Here is a 20,067-nt window from a genome sequence, read left to right on the forward strand (position 1 = left end):
AAAACAATATTTTTTACGTGTTAATTAGATGGGAAACCTAAATCCTCGTTGAGCGACTTCTAAACTTCAAGCTACAGCGCCCTCCTTGAACGAGGACCTCTTTAATGTCAAAACCTAAAGTTTTGAGTGGTAGGAGCGAAGAAAAAAAAAAGTTCATTTTCGACACACCCTAATATATATATATATATATATATATATATATATATATATATTGTACATTCATCATACAACTACCAGCAACCCCAATTAAGCGCTTAATTATTGCGGTTTTCCACTATTGCACAGAAATATATTCATCGTTTGATGAACGTATTTTTTCAACGATTATTGTTCACGTTTTACTGCTACTTGTGATCTACGTTCAATAACCGTTTATGAAATTTATTCAATATCGGACTATTTTCAAGATACATTGAATTGTATAATATGTATATTTGATCAAATGGGTTCATACTTGTTTTACTTCAACACGATTGAGGAAAATTCAACGTTGAGTACAATATTCAGATTATGAACGCACTTTTAGTATTCATGTATGCGGAACCGCCTGATGCCAAGCGGTGGCCAAATCAGTTGATTATCTTATAATTAGTTTCCGAAAAATGGACTTTAATTACCCGTTATTTTGATGCCAATATTATGTGGTAACTAAAGCTGAACACTGATCTTGTATTCATTTACCGGTGCATGGAACATAGATATAACCAATAAAAGGAAGAGAATAAAGAAGTGTCCGAAACGTGAATAATTTCGTACCAAGAATAATAATTTATTGTACATTTTTATAATTATTTCACAATATTGGTTATCATATTATAATATATTAAATCTCATTATTTGGCACGAATTACGTCAAGACTTCAATATCTTGTATGAGTACTTGCTAAAACAAGCGTTCATCATATCCTGTCGCATTTTTAACGTCGTTTGTACGTTTATTTTTCGCGCTATTTTATCGGAGTTCTGTGCGTTATACATTGTGTCACTACTGATATATTATTCTCCTGCTCTGGTGCGTCAGCGTCGGTAACGCTGCAAGCTAGAGTAAGAGCGCAATAATTATATGTAGAGACAGAACTTATCCCATGGACCGCGCATTCATACAGTAAGTGTAAGTATAGCGAGTGGTAAGACAAGGACAGCTCGGAATAACACGGGCATATATGGCAAAGTTGATTCCCTTTTGGGCACGATCTCTCTGTCGCTCTTGCGTCTCCTCTATCTTTGTCTTTGTCTGGGAGCCTATATTCATCCCCACCCTTGCAACTGGCCTCAGGCGCTGGTTATGGCGTTATTCGTCAACCGAATGCGGAGGTGCTCGGATCGATCGGTGATCGTGTAGCAAAAAAGGTGAGAAGCTATTGTTAATCTGCGGCCTAGACGGAAGAAGCAAATTCGTCATTAAATAACGCTGGTAAGTACAACTACATATTTTTCCAAATATGGTGGTATTTTGTCTTAATACATCGAGCATTCTTGGTTGAAAAAATAATGTGTTTTGCAACTCAAATTCTGTCTCTTCTGTATTTTTTTCTTTCCTTTCTTTTCTTTCTTCAAAAGAAACTATGTGTAATGTTCTGCGTCTTTTTCTCTAAACCAAACGATGTACCATAAAAATATGGAATAGTTTATTGTTTATTATATAACGTTCATGAATATTTTTGAACTGTTTTTAAACGTTATTTATATGTGTTAAGTTTACTATGATACGTATATTATAGGTTAATTATATTAGTTCTTGTCGAATTTGAGGAAAACTTCATGTTAATAATCATCCCATGTGATCATGCGGTTATTAGTAACTTTTGCTCTGTATTGTTTGAAATCGGTTTCGTGTTTATTATTTTTTTAGATACCGTTTCAACATATCTATAACATACATATGAACTCGTAGCATCTTCCAAAGTAACAAAGTATAGTAATACAGCCACGTAAATATTTCTGTGCCATCGAAATCACAGAAATATTATTTTGACAATATTTTTTATTTTCTTTTCCCTTCAATTGAAAATAACAATTATTATCCATCAGAAGAAGACGGTCATGTTAGACAATAGAGACAATAGAGAAGATCCGTAGCAATAAAGCTTTTTCACCAGTTAGTGCAACAACTTATATAGAGGTTTATTAAAAATTATGTATTTTGATCCAAAATTCTGTTTTGTGTATATTTTCTTGGATTTGGGCTGAATAAATATTAAAAAGGGATTTGCACCTGAATAATTTTGTAAACACTGGTAAAAATAGTGGTCATCTACCCATCAAACGTATATAATACGCAGGAAATTCGTAACAAGTAATTTTATTCCATTGGATTTGACTTTGATCTTTACCGATAAACGTATAGTATACTCATGATTTACGTTCAGTAGTAGGCGTCATGATATACTATTCGAAAAGTATTAGAATATAAGCAGGACATCGGCCCAGAATTGGTTCAACGTTAAACTACGATCTTGTTTAATTTGTAGTAACAATAAATAGCGATACATAGAACTATAAGTACTATAGAATAATAATATTAGTAACAGTACTATCTAGTCCTGAAATATATCACGATTCCTACTACTGAACGTAAATCATGAGTATACTATGCGTTTATCGGTAAATGTCAGAGTCAAATCCAATAGAATGAAACTACTCATTACCTGCGTATTATATACGTTCGATGGGTAGCTGACCACGTTTTTTATTCGTGTTTACAAAATTGTTCGGCTACAAATGCCTTTTTAATATTTATTTAGCCCAAATCCAAGAAAATATACACGAAACAGCATTTTTGATCAAATTACTTAATTTTCAATAAAATTTTATATAAATTGTTGCGCTAACTCGTGTAAAAGCTTTATTGCTATGAATCTTCTGTATTGACTCACGTACTACGTTCATTAGGTTCATTTAACTTTTAGTTTTCAGAGTGGTGTGCGGATATTTACGACAAATAAGGCAAGCACGTTAAAGCGTACATCATTTCTTGTCTGGTGTGTATTATTATTTAGTTTTATAACATGCCTCATGATTTAAAAGTTCTGAGTAAACGACATTTGCGTCGCAAAACAGCTATAAATACTCGTAAAGTATTACTGAGTATTGCAGGCAATAATTGTGCACTCGAGCACCTTACGAAATCACAATTAAAAGATGCTAGTCATGAACATGTGTCTTGTATCGGAGAATATGTGCACTCTATAGATAGCGATTATGATGTTGATCATATCCATCAAAGTAATGAACAGAATGAAGAAAACTCTAATTCGAACCGCGATAATAAAGATTTCAAAGACATCGAAAGTGACATAGATAGCATCAAAGCTACGTTGTACAGTTCTGAAGATAATTCAAGTTCCGTCAGCGATGAAGTGCATTTAGATGATGAAACGAACTTTGTTGAAAATTTGCGCGACTGGGCATCTTCAAATAACATCACACATAACGCGATCGATCAATTGCTAGCATTATTGAAACCAGCACATCCTATCTTACCCTTAAGTGCTAGGACTCTACTTCACACGTCACGACGTATTGAAACGTTAAATTTAGACAACGGAGAAATGTGTTATTTCGGTTTGGAGAAATGCTTGAGACAAAAACTCGAGTCAGGTCTCAAAAAAGGACTGTCACCTGAACATACGTTGCGAGTTGATTTTAATATTGATGGGATTCCCGTTTATAAAAGTAGCGGAACATCATTTTGGCCAATTTTGGGACGCAGTATTTCAATGATCGATGATAGCCCATTTGTAATTGGTGTTTATTATGGTACGGGTAAACCGATGCCACTATCTTCATATTTACGAGATTTAATTAAAGAAACGTCACGTTTAAGCACCAATGGTTTTGAGTTTAATGGCACCAAATACTTTGTCAGAGTTGGTTTATTCGCGTGTGACGCGCCCGCGAGATCTATGTTGAAAATGTGTTTAGGACATTCGGGTAAGGATGCTTGCGAGAGGTGTAAGATTCGCGCAGTTCATCTCAACCGTAAACTGTGTTATCCATGTGACACCGAATTCCAGAAGCGAAAAGATAGTGATTTTGTTGCACCTAGTGAAAACGATCGTCACGTTAAAGGACGTTCGCCTCTTTTAGATCTTTACGTGGGACTAGTCTCCCAATTTCCTTTAGATCCCATGCATTTAATCTACCTGGGAATTTTGAAGAGGTTGCTCCTTAAATACTGGGTCGAGGGTTCACGTGATTGCAAATTGTCTAAGGATATTTTGTTAGAAATTGAACGTATAATGAAACTATTGGCGCGATATGTTCCGGCAGAGTTTCCTCGAAAGCCCCGTGGATTTTTGGATTTGCATCGATGGAAAGCGACAGAATTTAGATTTTTCTTGTTATATTCCGGCCCTGTTGTAATGCGGGATGTGCTAGATCGAAAAAAGTACAAACATTTTTTATTATTGTCTGCCGCCGTGTATATTCTATCGAATACAGCCTTGTTCTCGCGTTTTCGAAACATCGCGCAAGATATGATCGAAAAATTCGTTACTCAAGGTGCTAAGATATACGGACAAAACTTTGTCGTATATAATGTACATTCGCTGCTGCATGTCATAGACGACGTAGAACGATTTGGCCCATTAGAAGAATACAGTTGCTTTGTGTATGAAAATCATTTGGGCCATTTGAAACGACTTATTCGATCGAAACGCTTGCCGCTGCAGCAGCTGAGTAATCGACTTGAAGAACTAAGTTCTATTCGTAAAACTAATTGTCAGGAAAAATTTATTCCTAAACCCAAATTTATTGGAAATTCTCGTGAATGTCAGGCTCTGGAAACGAAAAAATTCAAAATATCAATAAAAAGGCCGGATAATGTAGTAGCTTGTGGGACAGAAATATTAGTGATCAAATCAATCCTTTTCATTGCCGGAGAATATAGAATTATAGGTACTCCGTTCAAGTACAAGCGAGACCTTTATCAGAAACCTATTAAATCTTCCAAACTAGGGATTTTTTTCGTAAGAAGTTTCAACGTAGCGAAATCTTATCGCGTCGATGATATATTACATAAATTCGTCTGTCTTCCATTTAAAGATGGTTTCGCAGTAACTCCGATACTACACGAAATGAAATAAAATTTTTATTTTTTGTTAAACATCTCAACGAAACGAGCTCTCGACAAAAAACAGATGATGAACCTACGATTCTCGGCAATGTGTACGAGGAAGAGGGATTCGTTCAAGACATGTATAGTATGTCTATGTCTACCTCGCACACATTCCCGAGAATCGTAGGTTCATTATCTCTTTTATATTAAAAGTTTGCTTCAATTGAGATGTTTAGCAAAAAATAACATTATCGTATACCTATTACCATATACCGTATATGCCGAGTCTAATTTACCTAGTAGTCCAATATACCCAACTCTACCATATGTTCATAACATCACTTTTGAGCTGATTTATTATAGTTTTGTACGTCACATTGACGTTCAAGTATTGGTTAGACATGCGTTCCCAAAATCTTCATAATGTTTCATGATCGATTCATCTTTTAACTTATATACTACCTTGCATATTCCTATGTTGATGTCCTAATTAAAAACTTTTAAACTGGCACTTTTTGCTCAGAGTGGAATAAAAGTGCTTGAATTTTGATCAAATATAAATTTATACACCAGACTAGAGAATATGATACATTTAACGATGTTTTTACTCAGTCGTGCTGCAGAACTATGTATGCGGTGATTGAATTCTTGGTTGGCGAAGATAGAGAATGCGCATTGGTACCAGTTCTTTGGCTGGTCGAAAACAACACCCAATGTTACTGGCCACGGACAAAAACTGAAGATCATTTTACAAAACTTGTAAAATCAAAGGCTGCCTATGAAAAAACATGGCCAAAGTTTGCCATTCACAAAGTACTGCATACCGGAGGTGATTATTGGAACGTAGAACTTTTTTTTACAATTGTATACGGATTGAATGTTTCAATCATATTAATTTTCACTTGGATAAGAGTTACGACGATATATTTTGATCATATTGTACATTTGTGATTAATTTTGCTAATCAATGAGCATTCGGTATTGATTGATATTCCTTGATTAACTAACAGATGACTACCACGACACCGAAGCAACGATGGCGCGCCTACTGGAGCTGGGCACGTCCGATGAATCCGGAATAATTCGCAACATCGCTAAAAAATCCACTGTAATACCTCAGCAAGATATTACCAATGACGTGGACGAGAATGAAGCTACGAACAGTGATGATGTCGAACCTGAGCCGCAAAAGAAAAAACGTAAACACAAAACCGACAAGAAGAAGGCTAAAAATCGACACGTTAGTAACAAAAAAAAAAAAACGAAGCGTTCTCGTGAAAGTTCAAGTAGTTTAGGTTACACCTCTTCAGCTGACGAGAATTTGCCACCGTCCGAAGTCGATGAATCGACTTCTAACCGTAATAAGAATACTCGCTACATTAACTCAGCCAAAGGATCTACCAAAAATCAGACACCAAAGAAAAACTTGGCCCACAAGATCGTACAGCACCAGTATAATGATAATTCCCATGAGTCACCGAATCAGTTGTCTGGATATGAAACATCAAATAGAAACATTTCTAGTAGGATCATCAGGTCTACCACGCAATATGACTTATCAAGATCCTTTTCACAACTTGAACCTTCAACCCCGACCACATCACGCGAACAGAATACCTTTGAAGAAAAAACTCTGCAGTATTTAGAACACATTAAATCCTACACTGAACAAAACCATCTGCTACTACGTAAAATCTTCTCAAAACAGAAGGAAGTCAGCATCGACGTAACAAAGAAACCAGCCGAATTCCCAAAACTTCCTCTTAACTCCATGGAAGACTTCTCCAACCTCGAAAATATCCTGAAATCCGAAGAGCATCGAACTTATTTAGTGAGTAGACCTTGCAATCATATTCAAAATATGTATGTCATGACATACGGATAGGTACTAATACCGAGCGTATTCTTCAATGAGGGCCAACCCCCTCCCTAGCGCAAACCAACACAGGCACATGAGGCTCGGCCGGGAGGGGATAGAATGCCAGTGGCCATGTTAGTCTCCACTCGACCGAACTTCACGTACGCGTCATGTGCCTGAGTTGGCTTAGCACTAGGGAGGGGGTTGTCTCTCATTGAAGAATACGCTCGGTATGTGTTGACTGCAAAGGAATAATGAAAATTACTACAGGCATACAGAATTGCGGTTCGTAACGTTTTAACCCTCTCGGACCGTATGTTGCTTCTACGCAACACGCACTTTGAGGCTTCATAAAACTGTATCGGTCGCAAGGTCAGGGTTCTAACTGCATAGTTCCATTAAGCAAGGTCAGATGGCCTTATAGATACTCCTAAACCCTGAGGTAAACTGCTTTCACCCATCGAAATATCAATATGGTGAGAGATTTTCATTCAACATGAAATCGGTCTCGGTCTGATCGAGAGGGTTAACGTTAAAAAATGCTGAAAAAATATTAGGAATCGACAATCTCCAACTAGTCAAAATTGTTATCGATGTTGATAACAGTAAGAATATTTTGAATTCAATTCGACATTCATTCATTTTAGTATTTTGTTGCAGACCGGGAAACTGGCTTCTGTTGGAGGGACAAGCGGTCGCCAATGTGTGTTGGCTATAATGAGGTCACTACTCACAAACGAATTAGCGATGCAATTCAATTGGGCAGGGAGGGACAAAGTCCCATTTCAAAAGACATTGACAATGGAAACTGTTTACGGTAATGAATAATTCATGAAATTTTCGAGAAACAGTTATTACTTGGATTTATCGTGTGAAAACAATATTATTCACACATTATTATTCAAATTATGCAAACTGTTAACTTTTTTCCCAATATATTCGAGATTCATCACAATTTACATTGAAATTATTCCTTATCAGTTATCAATATCGTGATATTGTACCTTCCTTTTGATGTATTTTTTCTCAGAGGCTGTGAAACAAACCTTTCTTGGCAAGAAGGAAATTGGTGATGCAACCGAAACCAGTGTTTCGTGTGCCGTGAAAGACTGGTTAAAACTAGCTCGATCACGGCATACCTATGTACGAAAGAAGGGCTAAGAAACTGTGGTAAACGTCAACTAATTTTAAAAACAGTCATATAAAAGTACAAATCATACAGGCATATAAATATTTCTGATATAAGTGTAATATTCTTAGCGTTTTCTGTTAGTTGTAACTACCGTGAAGACGAAAGTATAGTGTAGGTTGAGCTGTGTCTATGAGCTACAAGATGTACCTTTTTTTTTGATAAATGAGTATTTATAGATATAAGATATTTGTGTAACGTTCTAACAAAGATATAATAAAATCGATTCACATATATAAACTAAATTCGTACGCTTTCTAACTCAACCCAGACTTGTTTCTAGCTAACGTGAAATGATCTTCCTCTATAGCAGTGTACTATATACGCTTTCAATTACACATCCAAGATACGTTATGTATTCAAGTCTAGAGGTCCAATTAAAAACGTTTTTTAACACTGTATAATATTCGTTTAGACATAAATAATGAAAGATTAAAGCGTCATTAACAGAAAACATTTTGTCACGTTAGTTAAACGGACATTGTCAACACATTTTAATAGAAAAAATTTCCTTCATAATTTGAGTGTTAAAACGTACTTGCGAAACGTCTCTTAGTAGTCATCAATATCCAAATATTAGACGATTACCATAAATATTAAAATAACGGATTTTCGATACGTTTTATCAACAAATTGAGATACGATTTATAAATGTTTGGTTTCAAACGTATAAAATTTGCATATGAACAACTATCGTAAGACGTCCACCAAAAACGTTTAATAAACCGAAATCACGGCGGACATTCTTCGCAATAAAATACGTAGGTGCTGCACGTTTATTCTACAGAATAAAACGTTCTTTTTTGACGAATTTCATACGCTTTATATACTGGCATTGTTTATTGGGAAGGCTCCGCCACGACGTGATGGAAACTTCAATTATCGCGGTCGCGAAATACTCATAGTAGAGTAGACGAGAGGCGAGGAGGAGAGGGGAGAATGGAGTAGAGCAACTACGGCCTCAGAGGAAAGTGTAGTTATGCTAATAGCACGGATGCTAAATAGCTCATAATTAGGACCATGAATCCTGACGAAACTCCAGGGTCCCCGTGCATCATTCACTTTGTTCACGCTCGGTACATAAGTGAGATAAAAGCCACGCACGGAGCTTTGGTAATGATAAAAACCAAGTAATTAGTAATTATAGCACAGCGACGGTTAGAGATATATTACATTATTCGGCTCTTTGCCACCCCTATCATTTCGAATCTTCGGTGTCACCGGAATTCAAATCTAATTACTTTTCATAACAATCATTATTTTATTATTTTAATTGTATCATGAATTAACCTGTAGATGTTTCAAGTTCTCCATTAATCGTTCAATTCAAAAGATCCTTAAGGTCACTTCAGACTCTCAGACTCTCAGACTTACCAAAGTTTTAACTGTACCTACGACGTAAACATCTTCGTAACTGTCTAGCTTGAAATTTATACCCGCGATCAGTATACCTGATCACACGCGTTACGGTCACTCGGCTAGTTTGCATGTCTGATTACGACAAATACGTTACTATCAGTAGAGAAAAGGTTAATTCTCTAACGATTAATCAACGTTATACGATTTGAACTTGTTCTTTTTTCTGACGAATTTCTTTCACGCGGCGGATATGGTAAATACTCATGGTAAAACATCGTGGGTAGTAAATCCCGACTCTCACTTTTTACGTGGATTTTTTTCCCCTGAAGTTTCGCTCCTTCTACCGGAGAACAGGATTCTCTCTTCACGTGTAACAGCCTTTTGTCAACGGGTTAAAGTATACGAACAAGGAGAGGCGAATGCGTTCTTCCGCAATATTCCTTAAGTAAAACAAGTAAGAAAACAATGATAAACACGTACAGAAAGAGTGGGGTACAAAAATGCGGAAGATCAAAAAATCGACGGAACGAGATTGCGAAAGTCAAATGACCGACAGTTAAAAAGGTAAAAATACCACAGATCTGTCTTGTACAAAAATAAAAATTGAGAACGCAAAAATGTACAATTAATTAGTACAGAAATTTGTTTTTCCGAATTTTCAGGAGATTCGGTAATTCGTCTTTATTCTGAACTTTGAATTTCGACAAACAATTGTTTTGGTTTTTTGACCGTTCAAAGTATTAACCGCTCTCAGTTTTTAATTTCGAAACTTTTATTTTTCTGTATCTTCGCATTCCGTGCTTTCTTCGTTCGAAATGCAGACTGTTCTAAAAGCGTTCGGTTAAATGAACTTTCGAGAAAACAGTTGTTATACCGAGTGATTCATCGAAACCCTGATCATTCGTTATTTTAAAGTTCGTGTCTCAAAAATTGCCCGTTTTCGACCGGTCGACTTTTTGGTCTTTCGGGATTTTTACCCCCTCCCAAGTCTTCGCTGAAACTTAGCGCATCAGTTTGCTTTAGATTAATTATAATCCTGTTCAGATACCCCTGTCTGACCCGACTATAAATCAGAAGTTTGAAGTTTTGATGGATCGGAAATCGGCCGCTGCCACGCGTCTGTCACGATCCAACTCAATCTCAACTCAAAAGTCCAAACACCGCATGGAATCAGCGACAAGCCGTTGTCCCGTGAGACTTTTAAAGTTTTCCATTTTCCTGAGAACAGGGAGTTTTCGCACATCTTCAAACACTCACGCGTCATGCATAACGCGGATCCGTCGACCGCTCCCTCAACATACCTCTACGTTCACTCTCCATCGATTCTTCACCCTGTTGCGAAAAATTCTAACAAGCAAATGCGCGGAGCCAAAGCGGCTCCTCGTTAGCGGACCATTTTTAAAGCTTACTCCACCGCCTCTGAAAGGCTTTGCGATTCTTGGAACCAAGTCGGCACATCGCAGTTCATCAATTCGGGTATAATGGCGAGCTTTCTCCTGCAGCTCGCGTGGATCACATTCAAATGCTGATCGAGGCACACGCGAATCTAAAATCATACTCTCATTTCACGAGGTACATATTTTATTCTTGACCGAGTCAAGAGAATGTTTGTCATTTGAATTCTCTATTTAACAATAAGCGGCGAAAGCCGCTAATTCGGGCCCGAGAGATCTAAATATTAAATTGGACACTTTGGTACACGACGGAATTAGACGAGGTTTTCCGCCGCTATAAATCTTGCATGCTATACGCGATATTCGGAACGTACAATTCACGCGAATTAAATATTAACCTATGACCTCTGTCCGAGACCGAATTAACGTCACAAAATGGTGCGGATCAAGTCCGTCGGTGAATCGACGCGACAATATACGGTCGGTGATTTCAAATCAATTTTACAGTAACGACGCATAAGCTGTTCAACATATGTATATAAAATATACCCAAAGTACGAACGGGAACATCTTAGATGAAGGCTATGACTGTTAAATACGTATGAAGGTTAGAATAAGGTGCTTGACAGGCTTCAGAAAACACTTTAGAAATTGGCTCGACGATTCTTTGAACCGGAATTTTCTCGACACTTTTACCGTTTCACGAATCTTTCTCCCCCCTTTTCTCTTTCGATTTGTGGCGTCAAGACGTATACGTTGCACGGTTTTCCAGCTCTCGCAGGAGAAGTCTGAAGCGAGTTTTACCCACCCTGAGACGTATGGATTAGATGATACTTTTCTTCGTGATCGTTAAGAAGTTTTACGAAGATCGAGCAACCAAACGACCAGCCCGTAGATCATCACGCCGCCAAAGTCTCACGGCTGTGTGGAATCTTCGCTTTGTTACTTTACCGAGATGTGGAATTACCTCTGACAACTATTAGAATTCTCCCGTGAATTTTACCCGTTCCGTTTTGAGTTGTGCAAAATTTTCTCCTCGACGAACGATACTGACGAATACATTATTTATAATCGCCGAAGTATTCCATCGCAACGAATGACACGAATTCAACGGATATCAAGTTATCCGCCGACGAAGATATCATGTCATCATCCATGTTCTCAAAGGCTTTTTCGCACTTTTCTGCTTCTTCTGATGTAATTTTTTTCCCTCTTCTACTTTCGTCCATACTCCAGTCCTTTTGCACCTTGACATTCGGTCGAACAACTGCAAACCTAATCCGTTTTCACTACAAAACTGCTTACGCGGTTGATTCTATTTACTCTTTAGCCGTGATAAGATTACCCCACTACCTCGTCCCAAGGTGTATCTAGTTTACAGAGGCCGTAAGAGAAAATGCAAGAACGGCGACGTCGAGTAACGTGATATAGGTGATAATAAAATATGGGCTCAGCGTTGGCAGGCGTTATAAAAGCGTGTTTCCTTGAATTTTCACCTCGCGTGACAGGCGTCATCATCGATCCCGTACGAGACGAAGGTAGGTATACGAAAAGCCATTAGTTCCCGCGGCATTCTTCACCCTTTGTTGGCGATATGATTACGACTAGTTTATTATTGAACGTATTACAGGTTTCACCGGCACGTGAAAGAATTATATATTCTCAACCCCGTGCCGCTGAATCGTGCTTCTACCGTACGCCATTATAGTTTGGTCAATAAGTCATGCAGTCTAACGCTTCACGGTACGTTGTTACGCGAATGAAACTTTACACGTAGGATAAAAGAAACAGAAATAAATAGAAATAAATGGCAGTAAGCGATATCTTTTCCCAGCGTTTATATCTGCGTAGACTTACCGCGGTTCCCAGCGGGCTTTATTCTTTCGGTGTTCTTTTTCTCCTCTTCGGCGGTATCCTGATTCCAATTCTTCGTCTTTTTCCCGATACAGACAGGCCGTAATGAACAATTTATGACACCTTGAACCATAAACCAGACTTATCCTCCACGTCCTGCGTCCTCCTATCAGCTCTCTCTTATTTCTCCCTCCAACGTTTAGATAAAAGTACAATGACGAGGATGAAGATGGTGGTACCTTTCTGAAAATAGGCCATAAGACTGTATATCCTCGGCCCTTTCCGTCTTTTAGCCAGTCTAGTCGACGCTTACCACCTCGCTGGTTCCGATATGCTTCCAATTTTCGGAACCTTCAAAGTAAAAGGGACCACAGTCAGTCCAGGCCGCGATGCGCCGACCCAGACCCTTTCGATCCTCCGTAATTTCAGACTCCACCCTTACATCAAACGTTGCGAAAACTTTGACGTTCCGGTATTGTGGACATTCGCAAACGCAATGCTGCATTATCGTAAACGACAAAGCGGATAAACCGTGTTACGTGTACGTGTACAAAATGCAACATTTTTCACCGAAAATGGTTTAATGAGGATTGGAAAAAGTTAATTGATAACGTTCCAAGTCACCCTTCTTTTTGAATTTCCAATTTGAATCTTTCTTTACTTTTCGTCCGCAATCGCATCGATCCCGACCATTTTCAATTCCGCAATCTGTCAATGCGAAAAGCTGCCGAGATCTGCCATCCTTAGAAGGTTCAGCTCATTTGCATTTCTCATCCTCACATCACAATGTCACAATTTTCGCGTAAGCTGTTCACCTGACACATAACGCGCAGTTCTGCCTTCTTCTCTCCACTTTTTAAAACAATATATCTCCAGGGAATAAATAATTCAACGAGACTGAACCGGATAAATAACTTGCGAGTTTGAATTCCTAGGTGACACTGCAGACGTCCGAACATGAATGTGCTTGCGCGGATGATTACGAGAATTCCATCTTCATCAACGTCAACGTCTTTCATCTCACTCGTAGAATTTAGTTTTTCATTACTCACCGGAATTTCAACCGCCAAATTGGAGTACGCATATAGGGAGGATCATTACGGACAGGGAAAGAAGTCGAGCACCGGATATTGGTTGATAAAAAAAAGAAACGGGATTACCGAACGCCGTCTAGGCAATAAAGCGAGTGCCGTAGGGTAGTGACAGGTACACGTAAAGCTACCAACAATAAGGGTGAGATCCGCTGCGAAGGGATGATCTAACATAGGGTCTGAATCTGATTACAGCTTTTACCTACTGCAGACGCGTAGCTATTGCCGCACGATGCGTACCTGATACGCGAGTGCCGTTGATACGGACGTGTTGTACGAATGTACTACCATTACCCACCAACGAAGTTACACCCCCCGAAATTTCACATCCAGTAATCCATATACGTCCGTACCTACACCCTGGCACACAGGGTAGATTCGAAGGAGCTTGCGGACTGGAAGTGGAAGTCAAGAGTCGCGGGATGGAAGAGGGATGGAAGAGGGAGGGAAGCGGGACACCACCTGGCATTGTTCATGATAAAAGAATACTTACGCCACCTGAGGGCAAAAACCCGGGTGACCTGGCCGACCCGTAGGTTGACTTCGTCCGCTTTAAGCTCTTGAACGTTCCGATTGTTTGACAAGAAAGGAGGCGCTGGCGGTGGTATTTCAGCCACGTTTTCGTGGAAAGAGAAGCCTTTGCGGAAAGTGGCTGCCCTACGTTCTTGACTTTTTACCTTCATCCACTTTCACCTGCGTAGCCACAATCATCGTCGCGCACTGCGTCTTTCAACGGGGTAGGAATTCCAGGGATTCAATACTACCGAGAAGCCAACTTCCTGGCGACAAAAGGGGCAACGCTTGACTTTGTGACTTTTCCACGCTATTCACACTGTTTGTAGAACGCATTCACGGAGCCCGTGCCGACCTTTTCGTAAGCGAACCGATATTCCGGGGAACGAAGATTGCACCTGAGTTCAGGGCCAACCTTTTCTTCCACCGATATATCGTTACCACCGTTATCTTGACTGTCTCCTACTTTTTCCCAATTCTCGTATCATACATCTCGCGCAATAACGTTGACGAAACGTGCCCGGATTAATGAGAAGGGGGGAAATGAGGAGGCAAAACACGAGGACTAATGGCGGGAGACGTCGTCGGGAATTTGACCGAACAAACGAACCCGCAACGCTCAACGGTATTGTAGTCGAACAAAACACCTCGTATAGTCGAGAATATCAACTCGTCAGTTCTCGTCTGCTCACGTCCCTTCACTCGTTACCTGCTACGAAGAGTGAAACTAGATAGGAAGGTTTTTTCACCTCCTGCAGCCGGTCTACCACGACGTACAAAAGGCTTTAATTACCATCGGGGATAAAAACCGCGCTCCAAGCGGGTAGTAAATGCAAAATGGTACGATAAATCAACGACGTGTGAAACATGCGCGACGTAGCGGATTCGTCGAAATTAATTTTTCCCTCCAAGCCCCCAGACAATGCAAACCGTGATATTAAAATCCCCCACGGTTAATTTCGTCGCGAAAGTCGATCGGTTCGGAAATTACATCAATTCGCAGCATCGAGAGCAGTCGATCATCCTTCGGAGCAATGTCCAATAATGGAATGACTGCGAGACAGAATCGTCAGGACTGTAATCGATAACCGCGAGCAATGAATTTGTCCCTAAGAGGATAAAATTGACTGGGTATCGCGGGAGCGAATTAGGGATTAGGAATGGACAGCGATAATCCATGTGTACCTGCGTTATACCTACGACCTCGTGCCGTAGGCTTGAATAAACGATGACACCCACTGCATTCGGCAGGCCACGGTTCAGATCGGCGGGAAAATCATCCTCGAAGGGTGTATAATTTTCATACACCCCAATTCTCCCCGATCCGGTGGTAATAATTGCGGTACATTATGATTAATTACCAACTGGTTAAATTGTTCTTTCAATTTTGAGGCACGACCTGCAGATTCCCGATGTGGAAACGAACCCAGCCGTGTGTTTGATGGGGGTTTGATCATCGCTTGTGTACCGGCGGCGGTATTGTACCTACGCAAAGGCCCCGGGCAGGGTTGGGAGAGGGAAGGGTGTGCGGAGGGTTCTTGCGGCGGGGTCAAAAGTTCACCGGTTCACCGGGCACCCGAACGGTGGGTCCCTAGCAGCTTATTCCCCGCCGCCCCCCGTCCTCCGTCTCGTGTTCCACAACCCCCGCGACTCACCTGCCCGCCCGAGGATCGGTGTAACGCGTAATGTAAATCTTCAAGACGCGGGTGTACCTATTTCGGATTTCATCCCGGTCCCGCGTACTTGATGATCCAAATCCGGTGGAATATATTTTAACGAACAAATGGATTTACTCTGGCAATCAACTTTTCCCGGGGCTTCATCCCCTGGAGAATTAAATCGCCCCTTCAGACTCGCCGCGGTGGTATTGCCTGCGGTGTTTACACCCCACGGGGGAAAACGGTCATAGTTGCAGAAACGTGAACAGGTCGAACCCTTTCTCTCCAAAGTTTGAACAAAGTTACTACGACCTTGCTGAAAGTGAGTTGTTCAATGTATATTTCTCGATCGATCGTTGTACCTACGTTGAAAAAGATTTTCCTTACGTAAGTTGACTTAAATCATTGAAAGGATACATTGTTTGTTTGGTTGAGTAAATGAAAAGTCATTTTTATGTAACGGTTATGCAGTCCTCCGAGACTTTCAATTCTAACACTTTCGTTGTTCGATTCTAATATTGAAAACTATCCTGTGAAGATTGCATCTAAAATACAATGTTCATGAAAAAATCGAGCTTCGCCTAGTGGCCGTGGTCGCAGACATATTTTTGTAAGTACAAAGATAACAACCAGGTCGTACGTTCATCCGTGAACTCTGCTTCATCTTTTATTTTGGTACACTGCGGCGCGGCGAGCAGAAATGGTGCATTTATTATACTTTCATCCCGTGGAGTAACAGAAATACATATTATGAACAGCAGTCCGCAGAGAATTCATTACTGTGATACCTATATATGCAGATATCAATTCATCGTTCAAGACCTTCATTCATTTTTCAATTACCGAGAGTTAGTTAGTATCCAGCGGCATTTGGTTTAAGTTTCTCAGGTAAAGAATGAAGAATTTCACCTGCATATTGTATAATTCGCCTGTAGTATGCGAATATTTTTACCCTTTATTTGCCTTTACACAGTCGATTCGATGACAGCAAAAACACTGTAAGAGGAACGCAATATTGGTACGTTTGAGAGGCTCACTCATCATTGGATTCAGTTATGGTGGTCTCTTGACTGGTAAATTTCTATAGTGACCTTCAACAAAACATTCTTATCCAACGATCAAGCTATAGCATAACTGAAATTCCGAATGAGTATCCTATTATAAGTTTGACTCGCAGCGCGAAGGTTGCCACAAACATAAAACCTGTGCACTATCGAATCAATGTTGGGTTATTGTCATACTATGCGTTAATTTGGATCAACGATCTCGAATTAATTAAAGTACTAACAATAAGCTTGGCAACGGTTCAAAAATTGAGTGCTTCGTTAATTCGCCACTATATTCACCACAGAACAAGAATCAATATCCAGGATTTGAATAATTGTTGGACACTTCATATTCACAAATCAACATAAATGGGATTTGAATAAATTCGCAGCGATTCTTGTATACATAAGTAACGAAGACTAATTACTGATTTTGAAATGTATTTTTTTTTTTTTTTTCTTTCAATCCAATCAAAATTTATCTCTGAAAAATGAATGTTCAACTCACATATATCAAGATCCATGTAAATAGAAGTGCCTATGTGCGGCTTTATAATTTACGAAGTGTTTTTATACATATGATGAATGAAAGTAGCTCAGCGGAATGGGTAAGGGAATAAATTTTCGCGACTGGTAGCAAATGTCGTAAGGTGGTTGACGTACCGTTTGCTCCCGATTCGAACCAACCTCAAAATATTTTGAAACATATTGACGAGTCGATTTGTCTTTTTAGAATATTTGGCGTTTTATTACCACGAGGAGAGATTAAAGCAAGGGTTAATTTTCTTGGTGAGGGATTAATCAAGCGTAGCAAACTTGATGAGCCTGGTGCTGGTACAAACCCACGTCTCTGATTATTTCTAGAATTTTTCGACCTTCTGTAACAAAGATCCGGGATTGGAGTTTCGCAGCATTTGCTCGCTCGTATCTCAGAATCTCGTCAACTACCGAGCAGTAAGAGAACACTACCAAAAGTTTGGGAAACGCGAAGGTCTCTGTCTCTCTCTCTCTCTCTCTCTTTCCCTCTCTCTGTCAACTCGGACGTAGTTGATAGGCTTTTTGACACGGAAACGTCACCCGCATCCGTACCCGAACGGTCGAGGATTTATGACGTACATACCACCATGGGAATCCTGGAAAGCTTGCCATTTGTTTCCGTCAACGGATAACGCGCGATTCCGAATGCGTTAATCGAAAAACCAGGGCTCTCGATTAATCTCCTTCGCCCGTGAGGATCACGGCCGGTTTTTAAACACCTCGTCTCGTTGTCAGACCTTGGTGCAGGTTCTCCCTGGAATTGGGCCAAGAACAGTCAGCCTTCATAATGGGCATGCAGTCGGAACCGTGCCGCCGTACTTTAACGGACGAGTGCTGAAAGTGCAGTTGTACGTAACAAACGCACTCATCGTCGGCAGTGTAAGTACGAAGCGCCTTGCAGCAGCGTTGCCTTGGTTCCGGTGACCCCGAAAGTTCTTTCGAAATTAAAAGCGAAAAAACGGTTTTGTGTTCTGAGCATTCGTGTGGCAAAATTCGCGGATGAAAATCTCCCGTACCCTTGCACGTGATCACAAGTCACGCCCACGCAAACGTCGCTACTTTTTTTTATCCCCGAATAAACATTGAGCAACAATGCTGACGACGTAACGAGGCTTATACGGTATTTGGAGTTACCCGTCGGCGGTTTCGGCACACAGGAAGGATACCCCGCAAGTAAATACGCGGATGTGTACACAAGGTGGATCCTGAGACGAGCTTAAAGCTCGCACCTAATTAACACGAACTCCTAAATCCATCTAGATTCGTTTAATCTACCTGTCAGTCGAGTTTCGTTATCAAGTACATATAATATGTATATAATACAAAAATGGAGTTCTCGAAACTCGTAATCGCTCATGCATTGGGTGCTTCATTTGTTCTCGAAACCCCTTTCTGGAATCCGTTTGCACACGTTAATTGCGCTCGGCGTATTTAGGGCTTTCACCATTTTTCATCTTCTACCCTAAGCTCGACGAACTTGTACTGGTAAAACTTAAGCTAATTGAAACTAACGTTCTTGGGCCTTTGTTGCAGGATTATTGGAAAGACTCAAATAGTACACAGCGTCAACTGTGATGGGAATCATCGCACTTCGAGGGGGATGAGAAGTGTACTTTTAGGAAGAAATGATTTGTCACTTTTTTGTCAATAGAAAATAGATAAATAAATTCACGTGCCAAATTTCGCATTGACCCGTTGTATAGTTTCTTCGCCAGAAAATTTAAAAACAAAGTGACGAATTTAGCGAAAAAAGGGGAATACCCGCTTAACTGTTGCAGGTTCGAATCGTATATTTCTGAAGCTGTTTGACGAGAGGGATTTAAGATCAACATTGTTCACCGTTCACTTGAAATACGTTCGCGTATCCAACTAAAGCCCTGGCAGCTCAGTTTCACGTTCGATACTCTCTTGCCGCTACAAGGAAACCACCACAGAACGGTTAGTTTACCGCAAATTAACGGGGTACAGAAAACGTCAAACTTCAGCTCGATACCCCGCAACTACATTAGCATATTTGTTGTACACGGTCGGCTGATATTGTAATATTGATCTGCACATTGTTATTCAAACAAGTTGACGAAGTAGCAAATCAATGTAGACATTTCGCAAGTTGAATAATAGATTGCCAAGCGATTCGCTAACTTTAATTCTTTCTTGCGTCTCGTTGCGATCACTTTCCTCGATGTCTGCAGATAATTACTCGTCATTGAATTCGTTTGGAAATTGCTGAGAATAAAAAAAATAAATAAAAACTCCGTGGTTTATTCTGCTGGTGTTTGGTTCAAGTCCAACTTGTAGATCATTTTTAGCGTGGCAAAATGTACGAAAAATGTATTTGTTGAGAAACAATAAGGTATAATTATGAAAATAATATACAGAAAATTATCTTGCCATCTATTTAGAAACATTATATTTCTGGTAAAGTAAAAGGAATGTTACGTATAAAAACAAATATTTATCTCAGAACAAAGTACTAATATAAGCGGTATTCAGTTACACGAGGGTTCAG

The 20,067-nt window shown here is 39.8% G+C and overlaps 2 protein-coding genes across 13 annotated transcripts in view; one reads left to right on the forward strand and one right to left on the reverse strand.

The window, feature by feature from the left end:
* The window catches only part of LOC107221755 (protein qui-1), a 100,040-nt gene that overhangs the window by 69,193 nt on the left and 10,780 nt on the right, over positions 1 to 20,067 (reverse strand). The gene's annotated exons all lie outside the window — the stretch shown is intronic.
* LOC124295611 lies at positions 792 to 8,351 on the forward strand. 6 transcript variants are annotated; one of them, XM_046746228.1, is made up of 6 exons: positions 792 to 1,414; positions 2,910 to 2,981; positions 5,672 to 5,888; positions 6,070 to 6,890; positions 7,565 to 7,734; positions 7,948 to 8,351. In XM_046746228.1, exons 3-6 carry the CDS (start codon positions 5,687 to 5,689, stop codon positions 7,988 to 7,990), a joined length of 1,236 nt encoding a protein of 411 aa, XP_046602184.1. In that variant the 5' UTR covers positions 792 to 1,414; positions 2,910 to 2,981; positions 5,672 to 5,686; the 3' UTR covers positions 7,991 to 8,351. The 6 variants fall into 6 exon arrangements, 4 of the variants coding, with proteins under 4 accessions (XP_046602184.1, XP_046602170.1, XP_046602177.1 ...); XM_046746214.1 differs by having other exon boundaries at positions 802 to 1,414; positions 7,578 to 7,734; XM_046746221.1 differs by lacking the exon at positions 2,910 to 2,981 and having other exon boundaries at positions 802 to 1,414; positions 7,578 to 7,734.

Source organism: Neodiprion lecontei, chromosome 1, assembly GCF_021901455.1.
Source record: "Neodiprion lecontei isolate iyNeoLeco1 chromosome 1, iyNeoLeco1.1, whole genome shotgun sequence".
Classification (NCBI taxonomy): Eukaryota; Metazoa; Arthropoda; class Insecta; order Hymenoptera; family Diprionidae; genus Neodiprion; species Neodiprion lecontei.

What these genes read in the sequence shown, in the direction of transcription:
- LOC124295611 (XM_046746214.1), top strand. Translation starts at nt 5,687, where the DNA reads ATGTATGCGGTGATTGAATTCTTGGTTGGCGAAGATAGAGAATGCGCA. An exon ending in CAAAGTACTGCATACCGGAG is followed by an intron (nt 5,889 to 6,069) that starts GTGATTATTGGA and finishes ATTAACTAACAG; the next exon opens with ATGACTACCACGACACCGAA. An exon ending in AAGAGCATCGAACTTATTTA is followed by an intron (nt 6,891 to 7,577) that starts GTGAGTAGACCT and finishes ATTTTGTTGCAG; the next exon opens with ACCGGGAAACTGGCTTCTGT.